Genomic DNA, 27,879 nt, shown 5'->3' with positions numbered 1-27,879 from the left:
GACTCTCACCCCATCACTTACTATCCCATTACCTGTTTGATTTTTTTCTTCATGGCACTTACCTCTCTCTGATTTTGCAGTAACTATTATTTTGTTTGTCTATGATCTGTCTCCCCAAATAGAAAATAAGTTCCTCAAGAACAGTTTATTCCTGGGGCTTCCCTGGTGGCACAGTGGTTAAGAATCTGCCCACCAATGCAAGGGACACAGGTTCGAGCCCTGGTCCAGGAAGATCCCACATGCCGCAGAGCAACGAAGCCTGTGCGCCACAGCTACTGAGCCTGCGCTCTAGAGCCTGCGTGCCACAACTACTGAGCCCACGTGCCACAACTACTGAAGCCAACGTGCCTAGAGCCCGTGCTCCACAACAAGAGAAGCCACCGCAATGAGAAGCCTGCATACCGCAACAAAGAGTAGCCCCCGCTCGCCACAGCAATGAAGACCCAACACAGCCAAAAATAAATAAATAAATTTATAAATTTAATAAATAAATAAAAGAACAGTTTATTTCTCATGTTCACTGCTGTTTGCTCCATGCAGAGAGGAGGCGCTCATTCAGTATTTGCTGAATAAATCATCTCTCGATTGGCAAAGATAAGTATGAGGCGGGGAGAGAGCCCCTGGCTCTGTAGAACTGACAGGCAGAGCTCTCTAAGAAATCAGAGAACTGCACCTTCAGGTCACAGACGTCAGTAACTCTACAAACACAGTCATCGACTGGCTGCGCTAACTGACAAAGTCAGGCATTCATTTCCCGGTGAGGTGAAAACGGCACTTCAAGGACTCAAAAGCCTGGAGTTTCAACCCTCTGTTTACTGACTGTGATGTTTGGGGAAAGATCACCCTGAGTCCCAGCTTCCTTTTCTATTTGGAAATCTATACCATCTACCTCATGGAGTTACTGTAGGGAAAGTGAGTCAACATCAAAGTGATCCAAATCTGTTACGTGTTATCTGAATGTAACCATTTACAGAGTAACACACAGACAGAGTGGTCCAAGGACTGCTCCCTTCCGATCCCCATGATTCCCATCCCCCCACCCCATCTCCTTCCTACCCTGATGCTTCACCCCTCCCAGCTCAAACACACAGACGCAAACAGTGTTAGAGGGACATTTCCCCTCGTGTTTTAGAAACATCCATTCAGTCCGAATTTTTGAGAGTTCTGCACAGGCTGAACGCACAGTAAATACTAAGTTCTATTCTGAGGGAGAAGCATAACATCATGAAAAATCACCGGAATGAGAGTCCAAAGCCTTGAGTTCTGTCCTGGCTCTGGACATTCTGTATTCATTCATCCCCACACTTCCCGCCCTGGGGAAATTGAGACAACCAGTATGGGCTCTAGAGGTCAATCCAGGGCTGCTGCTCCTGCCACCAACATTCCTGTCCTTCAGGGCTGTGAGCGCTGAGCTGGGCTAGATATAACTCCTAAATCTGAATCTTTGTCATTATCCAAACTGGTCAAGGAGCTGTCAAGTCTTTTTTTTTTTTTTTTTTTTTTAATATTTACTTATTTGGTCGTGCTGGGTCTTGGTTGCGGCAGACGGGTTCCTTAGTTGTGGCTTGTGAACTCTTAGTTGCAGCACGCATGTGGGATCTAGTTCCCAGACCAGGGATCAAACCCGGACCTCCTGCATTGGGAGTCTTAACCACTGCGCCACCAGGGAAGTCCCGAGGAGCTGTCAAGTCTTAAAAGTCCACACTTGCATTCCGCGGCAGTGGGTACCTGTCTTTCTAGAAGTGATCATTCTAGCCTGGGTTTATGAAATATTATTGGATCCAGGTCAGGATGATGGTCCTTTGCAAGTTTCTGGGTACTTTACAGAGGTAACTTTATATTATAAATACATCCATCTAGGGAAGTATCAGCTTCTATCATCTCCCTCTGAAGTGCCTCTCAGCCTTTCCTAAGCCATCTGCAGAGTTTTATTTTTCACACATGTACGTTAAGATCATTTTTTCCTTTAGCCAGGAATGGCCAGGAAGTCAGTAAGTCAGCACATGAACTCCTTTGTTGATAAATAGTGCTCTGGGAGCAAGCCGGTGCCTGTGTGTTAATCGTGAGGGTCACTGACATGCTTTCTCGGGTTCCCGCATTTTGAACACTCTTGCTAAAGGCTCGCTCTGAGGTCCTAGTTCCCAAGTCCTTGCTTTGCTCTTGAAAATGGATACCTACGCTCTCTGGCCCCTGCTGCTACCGCCCACTGCCGGTCCTTTGGTTTGCTTATGACTCCACTGTAACCAAGGCATCTCAGCATATCCTTGCCAGGCCTGAGCCTAGACTCTGCCTGGCTACCCTTGTTCTCGGCCTCCTGCCTCACTATCCTGGCCTTCTTGTTACCCAAGAGATATTATTCTGAAACCTTTCAGGAGAAATCAAAAGATGATTTTTTAATTAACGTAATCAAACAGCAACAGGAAGAAGCAAACAATTTTTAGTTTAAAGCAAGGAGCACAAACACTCCAAGGAGGCATGCACAGCGACCCACGTGTGGAGCCCGAAGGCGGGCTGGCTACCAACTATGCTCTGCTTTCTTTTCTTCCACTTATAAAGAAATATAACACCTTCCTCTACTTCATGTCCTTCGATCTGCAATTAAGGAAGAACTTCTCTAGTCATGGACGTATTTTTAAATGGAAAACCCAGTGAGTTTTTTGTTTTATTATCATTTTTCCCTTAATCAGCTGAGCTACTTTCTTCTGGGATTGGGCCAGTTTCTCTTTGGGAAGAGACATACGGTCTATGGCCTTCTCCTCCTTGGCTTTAGCATCTTGTTCGCTCTCTCCAGACCCACTAGTGGGATACAACTCATCTGTTTGCTGATGCTCTGGGATCTTGGTTTGCTGTGACCTGTGGGTACCAGAGAGGGACACGGAGTCAGGTTTAACCCTGCATATCTCAAACAAGGCAGCACTGAAGGACAGAGCCCCCCCAACTGGGGGCTAGGAATATGATCTCTAAAATAAACCTGTAGAGTAAAGCTAGGTGGTGAACTCACGTCACCTGAAAAGCCAAGAATTAGAACGGCAATGCAGTGGTTTCAATCAAACAGATTTAGGGAACCTCCCACCTATGGCGGAGTCACAGCCCTGCTGCTTACCAACCATATGACCCTAAGTAAGTTATTGGTTTGCTTCACTGTAAAATGAAGTCAATATGAATACCCACCTGATGAGGTTATGGGATTAAATCAGATAATACTCATAAATCACTTAGCCTGCTATTTAGTAAGTGCTCTTTTAACATTAGGTACTCTTATTTTATGAGCTCCATGACGTGAGGATGTTGAATTGGAAGATCTCCAAGATCCTTGATGTTCTAAAATTCTGATCCAAACCAGGGGGGAAAATGGACATAATGAAATAAGGTAAAGGGAACTAACATTTTGAGGTCAGAACTTCATGTGTCTTCTTTCATATTTCTTAAAAGCTTCAACATAAATAGTAACTAAAGAGGATGTGGTCCCACCAAGGAGAGGGGAGAGAACCCACACTGGGTCAAGTGCAGATTCAGAAGAGAAATGACCTTCTCAATTATGTTAGAAAAAACAAAACAAAAAAGCAAACGTGTTTGAGAAAGAGCTGAGTGGGTTGAAAATCTCCCTCTTCCCCAGCACCCCCTGCCCACCCCCTTACACACACACACACACACCCCATGCAGATCTCAGACTATGATGCTGAACATAATTATGAATGGGTAATTGGTATGATAAAGATAAAAGTCCAAAGAGTTAATCTTATATAACAAAAAAGATAACCATATCCTAACTCTACCAGAGACATCATAAAGTGATCCAGAAGAAATAGAATTCTAAGATATTAAAAGCAACAACAGAAATTTTAATTATTAATAAGTTCCCCCAAAGGAATCACCTTTGTATTCACGATAGCTTTTAAAAGTTCAACCATAGTATAGTTTTTAAAATAAAATTTGTCTTCCTTTTCCACTGATTAGATAAGTAATGAATTTTCATTGTAAGAAAAACAGAGGAAAATTTAGAAGGAAAGTAAATGTCAATTGCAACCTTTTACACCAGGTTCGAATAAATGACATCCTAATACCCATCCAGAGTCCTGTTCTAAATAACCTATGTTTATTTAGGCATGTGGGCAAACCAGGTTATGTGGACAGGACAGCAACATTTCTTCAGGCCCAAGCCCAGGGCCCAGCAGGACTGCCTTCTGCCCACAAACGGAAGTGTGCTTTCAGAAGACATGCAAATTCAATGGAAAAGCCAGGGAAGGCTGGCGCAGCGCTGTAATCAGGAGACAGGTGCTGAACCTGCCTGTTCTCTGCCTAGTGAATTCCGTACTCCTCCTCCAACTCGAATGTCACCTCTGCTGGAAGTCTAGCACTGGAGTAGCAGTACAAACACCCTCTACAGGGCTTGCAAAAGTCTTCTCCAACTTCTACTATAGTGCGAATCACGCAACAGTCTCATTTTCAAAACCTGCTTTTGTTTCGGAGTCTTCTTTGCTTCCTAGCCAGTTAACTCCACCAGGGCTGGGGCTGAGTCTCATTTGTTTCTAAGAAACCCTGATACCTGGCTCACAGTAACAACAAATAATGGCTGGTTAAATAATGAACAAATGCATGGAAAAAGAAAGTGTAAGGCCTTTAGGATACCTGAAAAAGACTAAAGGTGGAGGAAATCTGTGACAAGAGATCATAACTCAAGAAAACTCACGGAAAGAAAGCTCAGTCCCTCAATAGAAGGCTTCGTGTAGGCTGCACATTTCACCCACCTGAAGCAGAAGTTCAATCTACTGGGGTCACCAAAGAGATTACTAATTTTGGATATTAAAAATTATAAGCCCCAGGGGCTTCCCTGGTGGCGCAGTGGTTAAGAATCTGCCTGCCAATGCAGGGGATAAGGGTTCGAGCCCGGGTCCGGGAAGATCCCACATGCAGCGGAGCAACTAAGCCCGTGCGCCACAACTACTGAGCCTGCACTCTAGAGCCCACGAGCCACAATTACTGAGCCCATGTGCCACAATTACTGAAGCCCACGTGCCTAGAGCCCGTGCTCCACAACAAGAGAAGCCACTGCAACGAGAAGCCAGCGCACCACAATGAAGAGTAGCCCCCATTCGCCGCAACTAGAGAAAGCCCGTGCTCTGTAACGAAGACCCAATGCAGCCAAAAATAAATAAATAAACAAATAAATAAATTTAAATAAATAATTTTTTTAAAGAAATTATAAGCCCTAAATATTTAAATTTCAGCCTTGAATGAAATTAAGCTGAGACCAAAGGGAGCAAGCTTCAACAGCAGGGCCTCAAAGGAAGTAGAAACATTGAGGTCTTGACAAATGACTTGAGACTGCCAAGCCCTGAACTAGCTTTGAACATTTTGCTCTGAAAGGTAAGAAACATGCCTGGAGAATACTGACCAGTTAGATATCTGGAAGGATAGTCAGAATAAAAAACTTAGGCCAGTTAAATGAAAGATCTGCTAGGTTTCTAACCTATTCTACATGTTGCCATCATAAATGTGAATTCTGACTAGTAAAATTAAATATGAATTATCTGATTATTTCCTAGATACTCTACTGTAAACTCTACATTTCTAACTTCAATTTTATATTTGTATAACCCTTAACCTTAAGATATTTTATGAGATGGTATAGAATTACACTAATACGTTAACTACTAGTCTCATGTGGCTATTAAGCACGTGAAATGTGTCTGGTCTGAATTGAGATCTGCTGCAGGTGTAAAACACACACCGAAATTCAAAGACTTAATTGAAGAAAACGTATTTCATGAATTACGTTATGTAATATTTTAGATATATTGAAATAAATAAATATGGTGTTAAAATTAAATTTACCTGTTTATTTTTATCTTTTAATATGGCTACTTAAAAATTTAATATTACATTTGTGGCTTGCGTTATATTTCTACTTGATAGCATTGGTATAGAGCAATGGTTCTCAACCAAGGGTGATACTGCTCTCAGGGGACATTTGGCAATGTCTGGAGATATCTTGGCTTGTCACAACTGGGACAGTGCTACTGACATCTCATAGGTAGAGACCAGGGATGCTACAATGCACAGGACAGCCCTCACAACAAAGAATTATCGGATCCAAAATGTCAATAGTGTCGAGGTTGAGAAACCCTGGTATAGAGGAGTGGTTAAGGAATGGACTCTGGAGTCAGACTGCCCAGTTTGAATAGCATTTACTAGCTGTGTGACTTCGAGCAAATTGCCTAACCTCTCTTTAATTCATATTCCTTACCTAAAAAATGGGGTAATCACAGTACCTCCCTCACAGGGTTTTGGGGGAATTAGTTGCGTTAATATGCGTAAGTACTTAGAACAGTGCCCAGCACATAGTATTTGCTCAATAAGGATTAGCTGTTATGATGTGAAATTTTTAATTTACTTATTGTCTCTTTATTTCATGAAACAATTTCAATTTCTCATTAATTTTTCTATATTTAATTCTCCATGACTTTACCAATCTTGCTATAAGTAACCTATCTTTATTAAAAAAAATTGAAATTTCCCTTAAGTTAGGAAAAAACATTTGTTTTCCATCTTGCATAGGTTGCACAAGTACAAATGGACGTTAGAGCAGAACCATTATTAGCATACAACACAGAAGCTCAATCTTCTCTACTATATAATATGCATGCAAAGTTCACCAAGGTTTGCTTTAACTGGAGGTCCCAATGTTTCAGGCCGCTGAGTGAGTATGATACTTACAGATGGAAGCAGAAGTCCCAGTAGGTGTCATTGCTGACAGTCGGGATGCGGATGGGGCTGGCTCGCATCTTCTTCCTACCAAGAATCACATGTGAGGTCAGCTTTAAAAGAAAACGCTTAGAAGTCTGTTCTGTTTTCCCTTTGTTGGATGCTATCAGCATTAAAATGAAACTGCCCAAATATATAACCCATCCTAAATCCACAAATAGACTATACACACACACTCATGTATGGAGACGGTGGAAAGCAGAAATTAAAGACATTTGCCAAATTAAATCCCTGAATCAAATTTCCTTCCTCTAATTTTTACTTCACATTACCTCCAAAATCCCCTACCTTTTTTACCCCTTAAGCCAACACATTAACAGCTCCTGAATCAACAAAACTATGATCTCCTACTCAAGTCGGATACTGTTTTTGCAGGTAACCAGCTCTCACTACTAACTGTGTATTTGTTGGTTAATTCTTCTCCGTGTCCCTTGGGCCATCTCACTACTTGATAGGTGATCCTAGTTAAGGAGCTAAAACACATGCGTCTGTTTTGGTTGCTGTCATTAGCTGATGGGGGAAATGACTGAAACTCATGGCAAAAAATCTGATTTGTAATTATCTGCTAAATTGAACCCTCATGGCTATCCGTGTCGCTTAAATCAAATCGAACTCGAATGCAGTTATTTATTGAACATTGGTACCCACCAAGTCCCTCCTCATTTCACCCTGCAGAATGTCACTCATTCCCACCTGAGCCCTGAGGAGCTAGCTCTCTGACTCAGACTCCACAACATTCACAATCAAAAGACCAGAAAGGAAGATTCACTAATTTGTCTTTCTCATCTCTACTTTCAAAACTGTGGCCAGGGCGAGGGGTTCTGACGTCTCAACCTCCTAAATTCTGTTCCTGTGCGGTTTCACATGGCCCTGAATTGTAACACCACCATTGCCCCCCTCTCTCAAGTGCAAATCGCTTCCTTATTTTCTGCCGTTGTCTCGCCTTAACTTTGTAAACCTTAACACCACATTCCGAGCAACGTCCGAGCTTCCCCTGGCTTCTTTCCTGTGGGCGGTGCCCCGGCCGCAGAGGCTCTGGCCCGAAAAGCGGGCGAAGGGGGCCGAGAGGCAAGCGTGACGCGGCGTACCTGGCCGAGGGCAGAGGAGCCACGGCCCAGAACTAGGCTTCCCGGCTCCCTCAGCCAGGCGGCTCGGCTTCCGCCGGCGGCTTCAGTGTACTGGCCTCTTCGGACCTCGTTCAAGCCGCCGCTAGGTTGCCTTGCGGAAGAGAGCAGCTCACCTAGCTCTACCTTTCCCGCCCGCCGCCGGAGTTCTGGCTACTGAGACAGTGGGGTTACCATGGAAACTGAACGTTGCGGGCGGCGCCCGCGCCTGTAGCCATGGCGACGAGGGGCACTTCCGGCCCAGCGGAATCCCGGGCCATCCCCGCAAACCATAGCTGCCGCCGCACCCTTGCCTTAACGGTCCCCGCGGGCGAGACTCGGGCGACCTTAGCTTCGTCCCCACACTTCCCTCTGCTGCGGCTGAACGGTCCACTACTGTTTTTCTTAAAGGGACCTCTCGGAGATAACGACGCCGGAAGAGAAGGTAAATCCCATCGAAGGATGGAAAGGGGCGTCCGGCTCCACGACCTTACCAATTTAAAGCTGCGAGGACGTACTGGGCTGTATTCGGCGACACTCTTCGCCCCCGCGTGCCCCTCCGCGCGCCCTGCACCCTCACAGTTGCCCAGGTATTCGGGTTCTCCGGGCCCGCGAGGAAAGGCTCAGATAGAATTATTGACGGTGCTGGCAGCGTCTGTGTTGCCACTCCCGGTAAGATTAGAGCTACGCATGGGTAAGGGAGCGGAGTGCAGGAAGTGAGTAGCGTAAGATATGGACCACTAGTTCTGCTAATGATTAGCAGTTCAGAGAATATTTTCGAGGGTAGAGGGCATATTTGGCAAACACCACATAGCCCTAAGTTATGCACCGTGTATCCTTATCCTACCCATCTTCAGTGGCCTGAAATACCCACAGTGGTAACAGTAACTCAGATCTGACAGGTACAGGGGCAATTGTGGTTAATAACCAAATGAACATCACTGGCTCGAGCAGCCTCGGGTTTCAGGGTGTTGCCATGAACCCCACAATGAATTAGGGGCTGTGACAAGTCAAGTTGGAACTGGTGTGTCCCTCTCCTTTTCAAACAAGAGCAGGCTCAGTAAAAAAAGAAGGAAAATATTTACCAAGAACTTGACAGGTGGTGTTTACATTCAGTGTTTGTTCTTTCCAGTTCTGAGGCTGAAGTTTAATTGCTGTGGATCCAAGACTGCCAAGATAGCCTTTCTGAAGTTAGGTTGGAGGAGCTATTTAAGTGAATTTGCTTTAATATCTCTTAACTAAAACCTGGATGGCCTATTAAAGTTTAAATCTGTACCCTCAAACTCCTGAGCCAAAATTTTAGAAAGACCCCACCCCTTTTATTCTCTGTTTTCTCAAAGAACCCTCAGCATGAAAGGATGATGAGAGCATTGAGCTGGGCTTCAGGATGTCAGGGTTCTGCTTTGGACTGTGTGCCCTGGGGCAAGTCACAGCCTAGGGGACTGAATTTTCTTGCCAGTACATTGAGAGTGTTTGTACCGCTTGCTTTCTAGAACCCCTTCCAGTTCCAGGATTCTGTGAGGATAAACCACAGATTTTTATGATTCTATGAACATAATATTGAATATTTAATATGAATATTTAACATGTATGGGGATAAAGGGCAGAACTGGTTTCCTGTTCTCTAACACTTATTTCCCTTATCCTTGTTACAAGTTGGTCTTCAATGAAATGGAAAGTTTTAATGTTCTGTCATTCTAGGAAATGGCTATGAAGTTGTTTCTAAGTGTATTAAATATAACTTCTCTTTCCTGAGCACTTGCTTTGCTGATCCTTGTGAGGGGGACATGTGGTACCAGAACAGTCACTGAGTTCCCATTCCCTAAAGCCAACACTCTGGCTCCGCCTCCATTTAATTAGCTCATCTGTAAAATTAGAAATCAAATGAAAAGAACTTTAAAGACTTCTAGAGTTCTAAACCTCTGTGACACTTTTTCTTTCCTTACATCTTAACCCTGGCTGCAAATGTAAAGTTAGTTATAGAGTTGCAGGGGGGAAAATGTCACATCCTGGGACCTGCAGGTGTCCTTAGGACCGATCACCAAGGGAGGGGTTCTTGGCTTCATGCAGGAAAGAATTCAAGAGTAAGCCAGAGTAAAGGGAAAGCAATGGGTATTTATTGAGAGAGATACACATTCAATAGGCAGAATGCAGACTGCTTTAGAAAGTGAGAGCAGCCCCAGGGCATGGGGTCATCCTGGAAAGTGAGAGTGGTTCTGGGGCCTGGGGTCCTAGGTTTGTATGGATTAAGTAATTTCATAGGCTAATGAGTGGGAGGAATATTCTCGCTATTTTGGGGTAGGGTGGGGATTTCCCAGGAATTGGATCACTGCCCACTGTTTGGCATTTTATGGTCTACCTCGGAACCGTCATGGCATAACGGAGAGTGATTTTTAGGATTACAATGAAGGTATAATGAGCTAAAGGTCAATGACTGGACTGTTCTCAAAGCCACCTTGTTTTCAGCTGGTTCCAGCCAGTCTTTATCACGTCCCAACAGCTGCCCCCTTTCTTCATTATCTAGCATTTGTATGCTGCTCCTTTCCCTCCTGTCTCAGTGGTAAGTGTGCTTTAGTTCTGTTCACGAACTCTGGAATGGAATGCTAGTAATCTGGGGATAGTGCTTTTACAGCGGGTTCACGTACCCTCCTTTGATCCTGATTACCGTAAGCTTTGCTGTTGCAGAAATCACACAGAGGAACCATGTGTATAGGGTACTTCTAGACTCTTCCAACCCCCAATCAAATGTGATTAGCTCCAAATGATTCCAAACGCAAGGACTGTGAAACCTAAGAACAAGGAAATCCAAATAAACTTTCTCTTGGACTGTGTGATTTTTTTTTTTTTTTTTTTTTTGGCTACATTGGGTCTTCGTTGCTGTGCACAGGCTTTCTCTAGTTGTGGTGAGCAAGGGCTACTCTTCCTTGTGGTGTGTGGGCTTCTCGTTGCAGTGGCTTCTCTTGTTGTGGAGCACGGGCTCTAGGCTCTCAGGCTTCAGTAGTTGTGGCTCATGGGCTCTAGAGCATAGGCTTAGTAGTTGTGGCGCACGGGCTTAGTTGCTCTGCGGCATGTGGGATCTTCCCGGACCAGGGCTTGAACCTGTGTCCCCTGCATTGGCAGGACGATTCTTAACCACTGCACCACCAGGGAAGTCCCTGGACTGTGTAATTTCTTAAAACACATTTTCCAGCCTCTCAAGGCAGGGTTAGATACCTTCTTTCTGAGCTCCCACGGTATCCCATCCACTTGTGAGTCTCATAGTGACACTCACAAGTCTATTGGCACTCCATTTACTTTTGAATTTTTCCATGCATCTGTCCATCCATCCAAGGAAAAATACCGTTGAATACCTGCTATGTGCCCGACACTGTTCTTTCTAAGCATTAGGGAAAGCAACAGCGAACAAAGCGACAAAGATTTCACTCTCCTAGAGCTTCTGTTCTACCAGGGCTGCTAGTAAACAATATGACATCTCTGCAAGTTAGAAAAAGGCAGGTGGCTTAGGGAATAGGCAGCAACTTTGTGTGAATTAGGAAAACGCCTCTTCCTGCAGCCAGTCTCAGGCCCCTGCTAAGGGGTCCAGCTTTGGGAAAGGCATGAACCACCTGACATGGAAGTAACAAATTATATGGAGAAAAATAAAGTCAGGCAAGGGATCTAGAAAGTGATGTGGATGTGGGGAGGGGTATACTGGCTTATACAGTGTAGTTAAGAAGGGCTTCTCTGACAAGGTAGCATTGAGCAGAGACCACGAGGGAATAAGGGAGCAAATGACACAAATGTCGAGAAGAGCATTGTAAGATGTTAATAGCGAGTGCAAAAGCCCTGAGGCAGGAGCAAATTTAATGGATTCAAGAACAGAAAAAGTTTCAATTAAGAATGAAAAGAGAGTCGGGCTTCCCTGGTGGCGCAGTGGTTGAGAGTCCGCCTGCCGATGCAGGGGACACGGGTTCATGCCCCAATCCGGGAAGATCCCACATGCCGCGGAGCGGCTGGGCCCGTGAGCCGTGGCCGCTGAGACTGCGCATCCGGAGCCTGTGCTCCGCAGCGGGAGAGGCCACAACAGTGAGAGGCCCGCGTACCGCAAAAAATAAAATTAAATTAAAATAAAAAAAAAAAGAATGAAAAGAGAGACAGGAGAGTGGGTCAGCAGAAGAGGAGGTCATGCAGGGCCTTATGGGCAATCCATCCATCTAAATCTCCACCTACCCACCCACCCAGTGAATACTGAATACCTGCTAGGTGGCAGGCCCTGTCTGACCAGATGTGAGGTTCTTGTGAGCAGATTTATATCCACCACTGAGCCTTTAGCGTTCAGCACAGTGCCTGGCTTATTACTAGTGTTCAATAACACTTAATAAACTGAGTAATCTTCAGGAACTATCCATTAGTAGAGATTCTGGCCTCTCTGTGTATATTGGGTTCCTGTTGCTGCTGTAACAAGTCATCACAAACTTAGCAGCTTAAAACAACAAGAATTTATTATGTCCTCGTCCTGGAGGTCAGAAGTCTGCAATGACCATCACTGGCCTAGAGATCAGGTGTCAGCAAGACCGGTTCTTTCTGGAGGCTCTCGGGGAGAATTGTTTTCTTGCCTTTTCCAGCTTCTAGAAACCACCTGCCTTCCTTGGTTCATGGCTCTTCTTCCATCTTCAGAGCCAGCAGTGTAGCATCTTTAAATCTCTGACTCCTTCTCCTGCTTTAAAAGACCCTTTTGATTACATCAGGCCTTACCAGGGTAACCCAGGGTAATCTCCTTGTTTTAAGGTCAGCTGAATAACAACTTTAATTCTATGTGCGAACTTTATTCTTTTGCCATATAACATAAACTATTTAAATTCCAGGGAATTAGGACATGAGCCTCTTTGGGGGAGTGTTATTCTACCTACCAGAGTGTTTAACTTGATTTACATGTATAGGTTTAAAGGATTAATTAACATGTCTGGGTTGCTCAGAACCTGCATATTCATTACAGATGCCTATCTTCAGGACTGGCCTCAGACTGGCTCCTGGGAAATGAGTTCTGATCCATTAGAATATTCTGTCTGAGAACATTTTTGTATGCTTGACATTTTGGGCCAAGTGGTACAAATCCGATTAAATAGTTCATTCTTAAAATGTGATGTATGATGAATGCATGTCTTTGCTCTGGGGGGTCTGGAATCTGAATAGCTGAAATTGTTATGCAGGTACTTCAGCCTTCCTGATGGATCCCCAATAAAGTCCTGGCTACCCAGGCTTGGGTGGGCTAATCTGACTGGCCAGACTTCCGAAGTGTTGTCACACATCACTGCTGGGACAATTAGCTATATCCATGTAACTCCACTGGAAGAGGGCACCTGGAAGTGTGTGCCTTGTTTCTCCTGGATTTTGTCCCATATACCTTCAGGCTTTGCTAATTTTAAGGAAGGAGGATGAGGGGATGTTCTGGGCTAATGGTAACGTTCTATACCTTGATAGGGTTTGTTGCCCAGGCATATTTACTTGTCAAAACTTATCAGATGGTACACTTAATATTTATGCATTTCATTGTTATGTAAATTTTACCTAGAAAGAATTTCAAACAAATACTAAAACCTAGTTAATGATATGTATACTGAAATTTTCAGGGTAGCCTGTGTGGATGTTCTGTACTTATTTAAAAATGTCTCAAAAAGAAACAGACTAATGGATGGAAATTGGGATAGATAAGTGGATAGACATGCATACAAGGCAAGTCTAGTAAAATGTTAATGCTTGACTCTAGGTGATGAGCACATGAGTGTTCAGTGTAAAATCTTTTCAAGTTTTGTTTAAAAATGTTCCTAAAATTTGAAAAATTCAAAACTGGAACAACAAACTCCATTTTTACTGTGATTTTGAAACTGAAGTATTGATCTCAATAACGTTTCCTCAAGAAGGTTTTTTTTGAAAAAAAAATAAAAGTATAGGTTTAAAAACATCTGAAGGTGACAGATAGGTAACTCTTACTACCCCCCTCCTTTGTTAAAAGCTTACGTTATTTGGCTATGTCCTGCTCTCTCTCCCCCCTCCACATCCTCCACTAATAATCTGGTACATCCAGTCGCCGTTCCTGAAATATTGTTTCTTCCCATTTTTAGGGCTTGGTTTATACTGAATATACAGAAACGTCTCTTCCCTTCTCTTCTACTCGCCTCCATCTCTTGGGGATTTACTCTTCAAGGGAGCCTTTCCATCCCCTGGAACCCACTTTGATCGCTCCCTCAACCAGCTCCTGTGGCCCAATTATGGCGACCGTCATAGTTGAGCTTTTGTCCTTTGTTTCACAAATATGCCGCACACTCCCCGAATGCTGGACAGCTCTCTGCCCTGAACAGGTGAACAGAAATTGCTCCTGTGCATGCCTCTGTCTGTTACTTTTTCCAGCTCACTCTTTGCCTTGCAGTCTGCCTTTTAAACCTTGCCTCACCCCCATCTTTGCTGGATGGTGTTTCTACTGCTGTCAGCACCCAGCATTCCACAGTTAGGCCACATGGCAAAAGGTTGTGCATCATCATGTTCTGGGAGCATTTTCCCCACGTGGCATATCATGTGTTTATCTCAAGATTGGTGGGTTTAATTATTAAAGGCTTTGGAGTCAGTCTGAAAGTCTATGTAAGAAAAACAAGTTGATGACTCTTATGTAACCAATGTGAAGAAAAAGGCCATTCTTGCCCACTCACTGTGATGACCCATACGCTATTCTACTTTTATCCTCTGCATTCCTGTATCACATGATGGAAGCTAGTGTGAAAATGGGCAATTTGAAAATTATCCAAATGATCCTCACACATATGCATACACAGCATAGCCGTCACATCATTTTTAGGGCTGTAAAATACTGGAAGCAGATTAATTGCCCATCAATGAGGAGTTAGTTTAAAAAAAAAAAAAAGCACGTACTATGAAGCATCATGCAGCAGTTAAAAAGGATGTGTGCTGACAAAGAACAGTCTCCAGGATGTTGTAAGTGGAAAAAGTATGGTCCAGAAATGTCTATATTTAAAGGGGACAATAAAATACATGCCTACATGTACACACAGACATAGAATGTGTTAGGTCATTCAAGAAACTTAACAGCTGTTGCTTCTGGGGTGGTAAACTAAGAATCAGGAGGAGAGATTTATTTTCAGTTTATCTCATTTATCCTACAATTATATCCCGTGATATATAACCACTGCTGCAGGATGACAGTTTCTTTTCAGACCCTGCCTTTGGCATATGAGGCAGTTCTTTTCATTTAAGAAGTCTGGTTTGGATTTATCTAGGTTAAGTGCTCATTTGAGTGTCACCAAGAAATCATCTTCTGGGACTTCCCTGGTGGCCCAGTGGTTAAGACTCCACACTTCCACTGCAGGGGGCGCAGGTTCGATCCCTGGTATGGGAATTAAGATCCCGCGTGCTGGGAGGCGTGGCAAAAAAAAAAAAAAAAATCATCTGAGTTGAATGGTTGGCCTCTCTTGAGGTGAGTTCTCCTTTCAGGGTGCACACTGGATAATTTAAAATAGTACTAACCTCAGACACTATTTGCATTATTTTCATTGATCTCTTTTGTCCTTTTTCCTCCCAGAGGTGGGGCTTGAGGAAGGGTTCAGTTGAGTATGTATGGTATGCCTTGGCAACAGGAGCTGAGAGCGAGGCAGTAGAATCATATTGTTAGCAAGGGAAATGGCCTTAATGAAGGGAGATGGCCTCGTTATGCTGTGTTATGAAGAACCATGTTAGCTATTTAAATAATTGCACCCATTTCTGGTGTTTTAATTATGCTTTCAACCTGGAAGAATTCACCCTACAGGAGTTTTTTTCAGGAATGAATTAACCTTGTAATGTGATACGATAATGTAAGAAAAACCACGTGTATGTATTACTTTTTCAAAAAAGCAAAGAAAAAAAGAGAAAAAAAAATCTAATGGAAGCTTTTAAATAGTTAAAAAAAAAAAAAAAGACTACAGATCAACTGAGAGGCAATTTTAAATGAAAGAACTGTGATGCAAGTGCCCAAAAGTGGGTGTTGCTTGGGGTAGAGTTCAAGGTGACCCCAGGAGCTAGGGGACGAAATGATATGACACACTGTGTGAGAGACTGCGGACAACGGCCACCGGTGGAGCACAACACAAGGTATAAAAACCTTTGACCCGAAATGCTAGTTAGCTGAACTTCAGAAGCTGTACAGGCATGCTTACGAAGGTGCCCCAAATCAACCACAGAGATGCAAAATGAAACAAAAGTTTATTTTCTGCAATACTTTCTGTAAATTACAAAGGCAAAATGCTAAACTACAGCATGTAACTTTTCAATATTTAACCAGAGTACTTGTAATAAATATGCATCCTGAAACAAGATAAAAGGCTACACTTTGTCAGGCGTCCTACAAAATGTCTCAAGTTTTACAACTCTGCAGCATTTCTGTGTGGAGCTGGGAGGGGGATGGTTTTGTGTTTTCTTAAGTGCTGTGACAGAAAGTCCTTTCACAGTTTTCTTTGGAGGGTGTTCGAAATTGCCGAACTATAAACAACTTAAGAAAGGTTAACACCAGGCTCGAAAGCCGGTGTTGCTTCGCTGTCGTTGGTCCTCATCCAACACAGTGCTACCAAGTGGCCTCTGAGCCCAGGCGGCCCTGTCGGAGCCGGCCTATGCTTTCAGTTCTATACTTTAGAGATTTCCGTAATTCAGTTTACATCTCTCAATAAGATCAAGGCTGTAAGGGAAGCTGCAAGCAAGTTAACCTGAAAGTAAAGTGAACAGGAATGTTTTCTCCCAAGACCTCAGCTAGGCACCATAATGTTTACCAGGATTTTTTGCTTCAAAGTTGAAAAACTCGTTGGTACTAACAGCCCTTCTAGAGATAATTTACAGGTGCTGGTAGAGTTGGGGCATTCAAAAATATTCAGTGGGTAAAAGAGGATTTACTATATTCAGAGACGTGCTACAGTTCTGAGAACACGATGGCAGGAAGTCTAGGGGTGTTGGTGGCAGCTCATTTTGAGTTTGGAATACAGAGCCACCTCCTGCTATAGCTGAAAACCCGGAGGAGAAAGTTATATACTTTTTAAAGTCTTAAACATGATTACCTAGAAAATATTTTGCTGATACAGTCTAATGTAAATTTCACTTACTTAGGGATTTAGATATGAAAACATCTTTAAGAGCCAATAAAAATATTGCAGAGGAAAAAAAACACTTTTAAAAAATTGAGGTTAAAAATGATGAGGCATTTCTTTTGGCTGTAAACACGCAATTTACTATCCCTTGTTGAGCACAAATGTTTGGATTTCCTGAGCTTCGTGCATAAGAAACAGCAGGAGGCAAGTTTGCATAGAAAATTTGCAATATGTCAGCGGTTTACTTAAAAAGAACTTTTAAGGGCAATTTGCTTTTGTTTTAAAACTTCATATCTAAGTTAACAGTGCTCATCAAACTATAAGATTGATAAGCGGGGTGGTGAGAAATATAAGGCAGATGGGGAAGAAAAAGATGGAATTAGCATTTTTAAATCCACAAGATACCACGATAAAGGGTCTAAAGCATGCAGCTCGTAACTAGTGCCATACTAATTTGGTTAGAAATTAAGTCATGTTTGGGGGGTAGGAAACCAAAGGCAAAAAGAACACTGCTGTGCTGAACGGCACAGCCTGAGTGTAGCAACGGAAGCACGGCTGCGTGGAGCATCGATGTGTCACTCAGTGATGAAGTCCCTCAGCTGGGCAGGTACCAAGGAGGATGCCTGCCACCAGCGTGGACGATCCCAGCTCTGGAATCAGAAGGGATGACAGCATCTTTCACCTCTGCTGCTTCGAAGTTTCTAAGCGGTTCTGAGGAGGACAGTCTTCTCCTGGGACCCATCCTCAGAAAGAAGCCTCTGGAAAGGGAAGAAGCTCTATTACAAGGGTCACAGTGATACCACGAATGAGAACAATGGCAGTGGTTGCCAGCAACTCCGGATCTAACACAAGGTGGACAACAAGGGGCCAGTGTCCTGCCAAGGAATCCACTTTACTTCTTCTGGGACTGGTTCTTACACATGGTGAGGATTTGCTTCAGTACTTTTTGGACATCTTCATCCATCTGGCCCTAGGAAATTCCAACAAAAGACACTCATTAGAATAACCTACGATATCATGACTTGGACACAAATCACGCAGGACCATGGGGGAGCGAGGAAGGAGGTGAATGAAGGGCAGAGGCTGTTGCCCCACAGGAACTTCAAAATGCAGAAAACAACAGAGGTAGAGGGGAGGCTGAACACTGAAAAGCTAAAGCACTTGTTAGAAAAATGACATCAAAAAGGTGTAAACCAAAACAAAAGAAAACAACACTCAGAAACTAAATCCTGGCACTGCCTCACCTGGGGAGTGAGATGGCTGGCTGGGATGAGCCCTTGGCTTCCCACTGCCCTCCCACCCTCCCCGATCTTCAAGGAAATGTTGGCCCTACCCATTCCCACATTTCTAGGAGGAGCTGAGTCAAAGACACAACCCTGCTCTTTTTCCTCCGGAGGATGAGGGGGCTGGGTCTCCTACCAGACTCCTCAGCAAAGGGTTTCTGGCATCTCAGTAGCGAATGTGAGCCCAGCCAGCCAAAGCACCAACAGTTGCAGTAGTGAGATGGTACGGATGGCTCTGAGAATATCATCAAACCCGGAAAATAACACCTAGACCCCTCCTCCTGATGGGCAGCTGCCCCCACACCCTCCCTCAGGCTCCCAACAAAGGAGGCTGCTCCTGGTTAACAGGGCATGGGGCTCCCAACACAAAATCCAAAGCAAAGCAGAAGGTGTTTTAAAAAGCTTTCCAATGAAGAGCTGTCTTCTCAAATTCTCATCTGCTCTACTAGTTTCATGATGGGCGTTTGGGCAAGACCTGCTGTGGTATCTCTTTAGGATCCCCAGACACCATACCTGCACAGCGTACAGAAGGTGCATTCTGTAAACTGATATCACTTCCTGGTGTTGTTTCTTGCACTCCTAGAAAGAGACAATTTGACATTGTTCAAGAGCTTAGGAGACCTTTAAAAACAAAAAACAAAAAAACTAGGAGAAAGCTGCGGCCAAACGCTACCCTAGTGATTCCTTCCACCAACCAGCATAGGAAGCTTTCAAAATTGCTGTGGACTCAGAGGATTGTGTAGTTTGGAATGCTTGTCAATATTCTTAGGGAAAAAAACTACCTGTTTCACATCTTGGTATGTCAACCCTAGAAGAAAATTCATGTAAAAAGTAGATATGATAATCCCGAATTTGTTTAAGAATATATATACATACTCAGGCAAAGAATACAGATATATTCGCACAAAGTAAACAGTGCAAGGAACTATTTACTTTGTCAAATGCAAAAAGTTATTGTCTCTGAGTGGTTGGATTATAGGCAGTTTTAATTTATAGTAGCTTTTCCAGAGTTTGCTGTATCTTCCAACTTTTCTATCATATACAATGACCAAATATTTATTAATTTAAAAAATTATTCTTTTAAAGAGAGTTATCGATCACCTTCTATATAGCCAAGTGGCGTATAATGCCCGGGGAATTCAATGATTTAGCTGTCTGCGTACCAAGGAGGTGAACAGGGTGACGGCACCAACCTCAAATGGTCCCTCAGCACAGCTGTTAATGGTTTTATTTCTCCTTGTTGAGCTATAATTCCAATTCCTCCTAGTGACTATTTCAAGGTTCTCAACTCAGCTCTTAACTCGTCTAAGAAGAGGCCTTTCTGTCTACGTCATGATGGAAATTTAGACTATCATATATGGATCACTTTAAAAATCTACCGAAGTCTATCAGTAGCCAGTTTCACCTCCTCCCCAACAGTGTCAGATGTGAGGCGTCCTTCCTATTCAAGGAAACCCTTTGAAACCTCAGTCTTTGAAGTTCCTGCCAGTAGAAGGTACGCTTGGTAGCCCTCTCTGTGCAGTTTCCTCCCACCTCTTGGTTGCGTCCACTCCATCATTTATAGCTTTGTCTTCTGATCACTGTCTTCCTTTCCGGTTCTGCTTCTGTCATCACTTGGCTGACTTCAGTATCCACGTGGATGAGCCACCCACCACCCTGACCTCTCAGTCCCTCGACCTCAGCTTCATGACCTGTCCCTCCTTCCAGCCACCCGCTCTTATGGTCAGAGCCCTGCTTCAGTCATTACCTCTGAGATCTCAGTTGAAAGCATCCCACTCCCTCACCACCATCTCCCATCTTTGCAGCAAACCTGCTTTAGGCTTCCCCTGCCTCCTGCTGTGACTCTTCAGCCCCGGCAGACGCCTAGCTCCTTAGTCACTTCTCCAGCAGCAAGCCTTGGCCATCCATACTCCACCCCTCCACTGGAACTGTGGTTGCCATGGCTACCACGGGCCATCTAAATGCCACATCCCAGTCCCTGCTGCCTCCTGCTCATCTCTTTGAGATTCAGCACAACCATCGCCTCCTGCAGGAAGCCTTCAGAGACTCACCCAGATTGGGTGAGCACATTGCCTCTCTATGCCCACAGCACGTTGGGCACCTATCAATGGACGCTTACTACACTGAAGGCAGGGACTGTGTCTTACTCATTTTTATATCATCAGCACCTTGTATATTACTGATACATAAAAGCTCATTAAATGCATATTGAATAAGAATGACTGTATAAATCAGTAGTACTTTATCTACAAGTCTGTGATAATCACTTGATCAGAAAAATGACCTGCAAAACACAGTCAAGAGCAACTTCTCCTTCCCTGACTCCTCCACTGCTCTAGTAGAGCTGGCGACACAAGCAAAGCTGGTTTTGTACTTTGTGGCCAGCCGGAGTAAGGACTGTAGAAAACTGCATTCACCAGTATTGAGTCTGTACTGAAGAAATCACAAAATCCAGGTCCTGTTTGTAAATGGAAGCTAGAGACAGTCCAGGATAGACTAACCTTCACGTGCAAAATGTAACATACCCTCAAGGACTAAAACTTGACAGGCATTGTGATAGACTGACTAATAGCCCTCCAAAGATGCCCACGTCCTAATCCGTAGAACCTGGGAGTGTGACCTATAAGGCCAAAGGGACTTGCAGATTAAGGATCTTGAGATAGAAAGGAAGATTATCCTGATTATCTGGGTGGATCTAAAACGTAACCACCAGGGTCCTATAAGAGGGAGGCAAGAAGGTCAAAGGTGGAAGGAGGAGATGGGAGGACGGAATCAGAGGCTGGAGTGATATGCGTTGGGGATGGAGAAAGGGGCCACGAGCCAAAGAATTCAGGCAAACTCTAGAAGCCGGAAGAGGCAAGGAAATGGATTCTCCCCTAAAGCCTCGAGAAGGAACCAGCCCTGCTGGCACCTTTACTTTTGTGAAACTAGTTTCTTCGGACGTATGGATCTCGAGAACTGTAGTAATAAGTTCGTGTTGTTTTAAACCAAGTTTGTGTCGCTGTATTACAATAGCCATCGGAAACGAATACAGACATGAAAGGGCTTTCCTGGGCGAAATCAGGAGAGAGGCCAAGAAGCAGCTTCAGACTTGTAGACATACAACTACCAGAGATCCTGGCCCCTAATAAGAAACAGCTCTCGCCGCTGCCAGAGACAGTGACGACCATGGCAGAAAAATGGAGAAAGGGTAAAAAGCGAGTGGAAGAGCGAACAAGAGGCCTCCTCCCACTGTCCTGTGGACTCCTCCCTTCCTTCTCACTGATACATGTTACCCATCGCACTGCAGGCAATGACTGAGAAATCCATCCGCTCCCTCTCTGGCCTTCATCACAGAAGTCTGTAGTCAGCTGCTCACTGAGGCGCAACACGCCTTCAGGCTGGGCGTCTGCCCGCTGGCTCCCCGCTCCCCCTGGTGTGCCGTCTGTCTCCCCACACCCCCAGCCAGGCCGCAGAAACACGCCCACTCACAGCCAGCTGCTGCTGCAGCGCCTCCAGCTGCTGGCTCTGCCTCTTGGACGAGCTCGTGGCGTAGGAGAGCTGCGAGAGGCTGTTCAGGGCCTCCTTCAACTTGGCGACTTCCTTCGACATCTCGTTTATCTGGCGAGAAAGGAAAGCTCTATCAGTAGGCAAGAACGTGACGGCAGAAGCAAGACTCCACCTATTTCTCAACCTGTAACATAGCCTCTCCTGGCCTCTGGGACTGCAGCGACCCCTTTGTTATTTTTAAAAGAAAAGCCATAAAATGAAACATAAAATCAGATAAAAACAGATAAAATCAGGCAAACCAAACAAAGCCCTCTAAGGCCATTCCATGCAGACAAGAGCCCCCCGAATGAGAGACTGTGTTTTGGGGCCTGAAAAGGTAACAAAAGCTGTGACATGGATTTCCTTCGTTCACCCTTAAAAGGGGGACGGTTGAAAAAATAAATCAGAAACAGGATTTCAGGTATTCCTTATTTGGAGACAGCTAGGTCTTGCTCCATATTGCTGACGTGGGCAGTCAGGAATAAGTTTTAGAAACCCTGGTATCTCGGGCATCTTGCCTCGTAGTGAAGACAATCGCCCACCTCCACCCCGTCTCTTGGCTTCAGGAGCTCTTTTTGAAACATTCATTATAATGAAGGAATAAAAGATAAAAAATGCTCTAATGAATGCCATTCAGAACATCTGACCCAGGAGACCGGGAATGCAGAGCAGATCCAGGCACGGAAGCATCATCCACTTTTCCCTTTACTTTCCTCCTTCCTCCCCACCCAGCCCATCTCGCATCGCCTGCCCCTCACACTTCCTGCCTTATTATCCTGTACACCTTTGAAAATGGGGCCCGGGGAGGGTTTTATACTGACTCAGAGGAAAGCTCGTGGGGTTTAGGGAAGCAATATCAAGTCTGGGAGTAATTGGGTTTTCATATGACAGAGGAATCTGTCTGGATTCCAACGGAGTAGAAGTTCAAGATGGGTCACAAATGCTTCTCAGTTGGTGGGTTCACTTCTGATCCCTGACACTTGGCAGGGCTTCTGTAAAATAATTTTTAAAGGGAAAACATGTACCACACATGTGAAAATGCTTTGGTATGAGGGAAGCAGTAGAAGATGAGTTTTTTTTTTTTTTTTTTAAATAAATGTCCACGCTGCTATTTTTAACGTGGCTTTGGGGACAGAGGGAGTCATGTGTGGAGCCTCTGACCATTCACAATAGGTTAGTGCTTACAAATGGTAAAAATGTTAACCACAGTAAGTGAAGGTTGAAAGTCCTAGCGTATACTAGCTAGAAATTCAACAGCAATACAGTCTCACCAACCTTCTTGTCTTTATCCTCTTCCAGTTTTGAAGAGCTTTCAGAATCTCTCTTCATTTCTGCAAGCTCTTCCTGAGCGTCCTGGCATTTTTGCAGAAGTTCATTTACTTCTTGCTCTTTGGATTTCAAGAGAGTCTGAATGTTTTCCCTTTCCCTTTTCATTTGTGAGACCTCACTTCTAATCTGGGCAACCTCTGAATGGGCCTTCTCTTTCTCTTTCATGGAATCCTTTAATTTTGAGGCCAACACACTCACTTCGCTTTCCAAAGACGACTGGAGCTTCTCATAGGCAGACCTGGGCACCATCGCGTCGGTCACGGCCGCCTTCTCCTCTAGGAGTTGTTTCTCCAGCTTTGCCACCTCCCCTTCCTTGCTCGCAAGGTGCTCTTTAAGACTGCCTATTTTCTCCTCCATCTCTTTGGCAGTGGTCCGCAGCGTGGTTATCACTTGCAGATGCTCCGTCATGGAGACAGAGTTCTCTTTCTGTGCGTCTACCAACTGTTTGAGCTCGGTCAGCTCACTCAGCACTTTGGAATACTGCGACTTCATTTCACACAGTGCCTCTTCAGCCTTCGCTCTGGAGATGCTGGTCACTTGCATCAGCTTCTCGTGCTCTGCTTTATGGATATATTCAGCTGTGACGTCTTCTAGAGATTTCCTCTTCCTGTAATCCTCCAGCTCGGCCTGGGCCTCTTTGTATAGCTGGGACAGCTCACTCACCTGCTTGTTGAGTTCATCTATCATCCTGTTCATGGCCTCTTTCATGTCCCCAGCTTCATCACCCGCCTCCTGGGTCGTCTGATTTTTCAGTGTATCTTTTAATTTCATGATTTCTTCTTGGGCCTCTTGGTATTTCTCAAACAAAAATGCCTTCTCCTTGTTCATATTCTCAATCACCGAGCAATATGAGCTTTTCATTTCCTCGTACTCTTCCCCAGGTGGCTTCATAACTACCCCTTTCTCCCTCTCTACAAGCTTTTCCTCCATCTCTCTCACTCTCTCTTTATTTCGTTCACTTTCTTCCAGTGCGTTCTGGAGATCCCGCTTTAGCACATCTATTTCCTCCTCTGTGATCCTCAGCTCACGGAGGCCTGAGTCAGTATCCGTGCCTTCCGGTGAGACCAGGCCTAGTTTCATCTGCTTCTGCACACTCAGGACTTCTTTCATAGCTTCCTCGTACTTGCTCTGAGTTTCCTTAAGTTTCTGGCTGAGGTCGGAGCCGTTCTCTGAAATCTCCGAGTTGTTTAAGCACACCGACTCTGTCCTTCTGGCCTGGAGCTCGGCCTGCAGCTCTTTCCTCTCTGCTTCAGAGCTCTCCAATTTCTTCTGCAAGTCGTGTAAAATCTCCTGTAGTTGCTGGATTCTGACATCGCTGTCGATAGTGGATTTACTCAAGGAATGTGTTAAGACAGATGGAGATGGTTTGGAGTCTGGAGGAGGGGTTTCACTAGGTTTGCCCAGGGATGGGGCCAGGTCAGTTTCAGCAGAATGGTAAAAGTCAAAGCTCAGGTCTGCTTCTGCCTCCCTGGGTGTTCTGGCCTGGGAAAAAAAGGCAAGAATGAAATAGCACCAAAGGTGGGGTTAGATGAGCAAGCAACTGCAGTGAGAGAGTGATTCCAAACCTTACACGTGGGAGAGCAGCAGGATGGCTCTGCACGCATCCTCTTGCCCCGTGAAAAAATACGGTCCGGGACGCGGGAGTCGGACTAATGACTAAGCTTCTTCTGTGCCCTCTCAGGACAGATTATGTGTGTGCCACTTTAAAAATGTGAGATCTGTTTTGGCTGAAGAGCCTCCGACTCAAATTTTTCCTTTGTTTCTCATATTACTGTAGTTGCCAAGAGGGACAATGGGCTTAGCACAGCTACTTCTTATCAAGTTCTTAAATCTGCTAAATGATCAACTTTACTAAGTGAATAACTGACTAATCATATATATGTGTGTGTGTACATATATATATATAGTCATATATATCATACTATGTATATAATCACATATAATTTACCAATTTACAGAAATAGTTAATGAATAAACTCTCTCAAGAAACAATTTGAAACTATAAAATGCTTAAGGCTAATTATATTTTAAAAAGAAGAAACTAATGATGTCTAAAACAAAATATCACCCGACTAACCCTGTAAAACCCAATAGCTTGAACCCTACAGAACAGACTGTGTTGGCAATCTGTTTACCTACCTGTAATTTATCTTGTAATTCCTTATTGTGTAAGGTAAGAGAAGCAACTTTGGCCTGCAGTAGGACCAGAAGATCTTGTTGGTCAGCTTCAGAACTTATATCCAATAAGCTATCAGCGCCTTGGAAAAGAGACAGGCAATTTAAAATAATATTTTAAAAATTAAACTGTTATTTCTCTGACCTCTTACAAACTCACTTTCTACACAATCCAGTTGTTCTTCCTGGTCCAGACTATGAATGAAAGCCCCCTGCAGCTGGATAGATGAATAGCAATTCTCAGGTACTGGGGTTTCCTTACTGGCGTTCCCCTAACACATATACTAGGTGCCTGGATACAAATAAGCACATCTGAAAACTGATGGATTCGGTCACACATTTTCCCTTCACTTAATCAAGTGCCACACCTTGGTGGTTTTTTGTTCCTCCCATGCCTAATACATCCCATTCTGTGAATCCTTTCAGATAGATCTCTGGAATCTGGTTCACTTCTTATTCCCACATCCACCACTCTAGTTCAAACTTCATCACCATACTTGGTAACTCTACAAATGGCTTCCTAACAAATCTCTCTCTCTCTCCTCTAGTGAAAACGTAGCCTGTACCAACAACACTGTCAGACTAATCTTCCTAAAACATACTTTGATAGGGTCATTCCTTTGGTTCAAGTGCTTTAATTGCTCTCCCTCTAAAAATAACCTCCAAATTCCTTCATCTGGATTAAGGCCAATAGGATCTGGCTCCAATCTACTTTTTTTCAGGTGTATAACTCCTGATGTTTTTCTCTAGTATCCCATTTTCATCAGATTCAACGCTTCTATCACATCCTCTATATTCTCAACGCAAGGCTGCTTCTTTAATTCTTCATCCATACGACTGCCCTTGTAGCATCTCTTTGGCTAGATAACTCTTAGGCATCCTTCAAGACTCATGGCAAACTCTGCCTCTTCCTTAAAGCATTCTCTGACCACCCCAGCATGAAACAGCCTTCTCTGAATCCCACAGTAAACACTGTTGGTAAACCAGAACTATTTGAGATTCTACTGATTATCATGCTGAAATAACCTTTAAAGCTGTGCTACTCAAAGTTCTCATTGAGACAAGACAAGAAACGTCCTCCAGAATGTCACTCAATGTACTGCTTCCTTCATCCAGAAAGTCTTCCTATGGAAACAAAATTGTCAGGTGGGCAAAACAGTGTGCTTGGCTGGATGACTTTCTGCTCTAAACTCCTTAGTTATTTTAGACTGGCAACAGTTTAGAGACCACACTCTGAATAGCACTGATCCAAATTTCTACTGTTATTTAAAAATTTTCTCAAGCCATTTAATGCAAGGATGAAAATTTTAATCTTTTTTTTTTTTTTTTTTTTTTTTGTGGTACGCGGGCCTGTCACTGTTGTGACCTCTCCCGTTGCGGAGCACAGGCTCCGGACGCGCAGGCTCAGCGGCCATGGCTCACGGGCCCAGCCGCTCCGCGGCATGCGGGATCTTCCCGGACCGGGGCACGAACCCGTGTCCCCTGCATCGGCAGGGGGACTCTCAACCACTGCGCCACCAGGGAAGCCCGAAAACTTTAATCTTAATTTGGAAGGATACAAAATGACATTTCTTCGTAGAAATGCTTACTAATCATGTCTGGTGTCTAAACCACAGCTTTATGAGTGTTCTTGACAAAGAGTCTGGTCAGCTTGGAATGAACCAGGGGGTTGGGAGGGAGCATGAGGGTAATTCTAAGCAACAAAAATTCCTTCTAAGCCATGATGGATGGCTTTTAAAGTATACGGTGTAACAACTGTTCAGTTATATTAACATTGTTCTCTGCCAGGAATATTTCTTAATATTTCTCAATTCTGTAAGTTAAGGGCTCCAAACACATATGAAATACATAACAGACTAAGAAACTGAATGCTGGAGCAAAAAGGGGCCTTTGAAGTAATCTACTCTACATTTCAAATTGATTCTGCATATACCGTGCTACATTCTTAGAGGATAAAGCAACAGGATGGACTCGATACAATGAATTAAACCGTGTCTTGGTGAAGACAATATGATAGTGTGTGCTTTCACTGTGATTTCATTAACACTCTTTGTATGTGTCTTTTAAGAGTCAAAAGTAGAAAAGTTAGATTGTGGCAGCCGTGGAGGTGCTCAGTTGGCTCTCCCTTCAAGAAATAACCTGCTGCCCAGTTGTGAGGAGGGCCGCTAGCTGGCAGCTTACAGCCTATGGACCTCATCTCAAAACGATGTTTTAAGATGCATAAAATAAGCTGGGACGAAGAGAGTGGCACTGACATATATACACTACCAAATGTAAAACAGATAGCTAGTGGGAAGCGGCTGCATAGCACAGGGAGATCAGCTCGGTGCTTTGTGACCACCTAGAGGGGTGGGATAGGGAGGGTGGGAGGGAGACGCAAGAGGGAGGAGATACGGGGATATATGTATATGTATAGCTGGTTCACTTTGTTATACAGCAGAAACTAACACACCATTGTAAAGCAATTATGCTCCAATAAAGATGTTTAAAAAAAATAGAATGTACAGGTTACAGTAATTGGCGACCTTTGTAACACACCAAATAACAAGATCTGGAAGCAGGTCTAATAACGGCCATAATTTCTAGCAGAGATAC

General features: G+C 44.1%; 2 protein-coding genes across 11 annotated transcripts in view; both read right to left on the bottom strand.

Annotated features, from left to right (window-relative positions):
• TTC23L (tetratricopeptide repeat domain 23 like) overlaps window positions 1-9,257 on the bottom strand; it is a 44,270-nt gene extending 35,013 nt beyond the window's left edge. The window contains 3 exon segments of the mRNA XM_029219130.1: window positions 2,646-2,853; window positions 6,718-6,792; window positions 8,363-9,257. Coding sequence (XP_029074963.1) covers window positions 2,646-2,853; window positions 6,718-6,785 — 276 coding nt within the window. The 5' untranslated portion in view covers window positions 6,786-6,792; window positions 8,363-9,257.
• A 4,740-nt stretch (window positions 9,258-13,997) lies between these two features.
• RAI14 (retinoic acid induced 14) overlaps window positions 13,998-27,879 on the bottom strand; it is a 150,158-nt gene continuing 136,276 nt past the window's right edge. For 9 of the 10 annotated variants that reach the window (XM_029219121.1, XM_029219128.1, XM_029219122.1 and 6 more), the window contains 5 exons: window positions 25,249-25,367; window positions 23,056-24,591; window positions 21,724-21,852; window positions 18,766-18,831; window positions 13,998-17,939 (listed from right to left, as the gene is read on the bottom strand). In XM_029219121.1, coding sequence (XP_029074954.1) covers window positions 17,862-17,939; window positions 18,766-18,831; window positions 21,724-21,852; window positions 23,056-24,591; window positions 25,249-25,367 — 1,928 coding nt within the window. In that variant the 3' untranslated portion in view covers window positions 13,998-17,861. The remainder of the gene's footprint in view (window positions 17,940-18,765; window positions 18,832-21,723; window positions 21,853-23,055; window positions 24,592-25,248; window positions 25,368-27,879) is intronic. The other variant, XM_029219125.1, reaches the window with a different exon arrangement.

The sequence above is a fragment of the Monodon monoceros genome, unplaced genomic scaffold (assembly GCF_005190385.1).
Source record: "Monodon monoceros isolate NGI ecotype Baffin Bay Population unplaced genomic scaffold, NGI_Narwhal_1 Super_Scaffold_12, whole genome shotgun sequence".
Classification (NCBI taxonomy): Eukaryota; Metazoa; Chordata; class Mammalia; order Artiodactyla; family Monodontidae; genus Monodon; species Monodon monoceros.
This window is presented reverse-complemented; position numbering and strand designations above follow the sequence as displayed.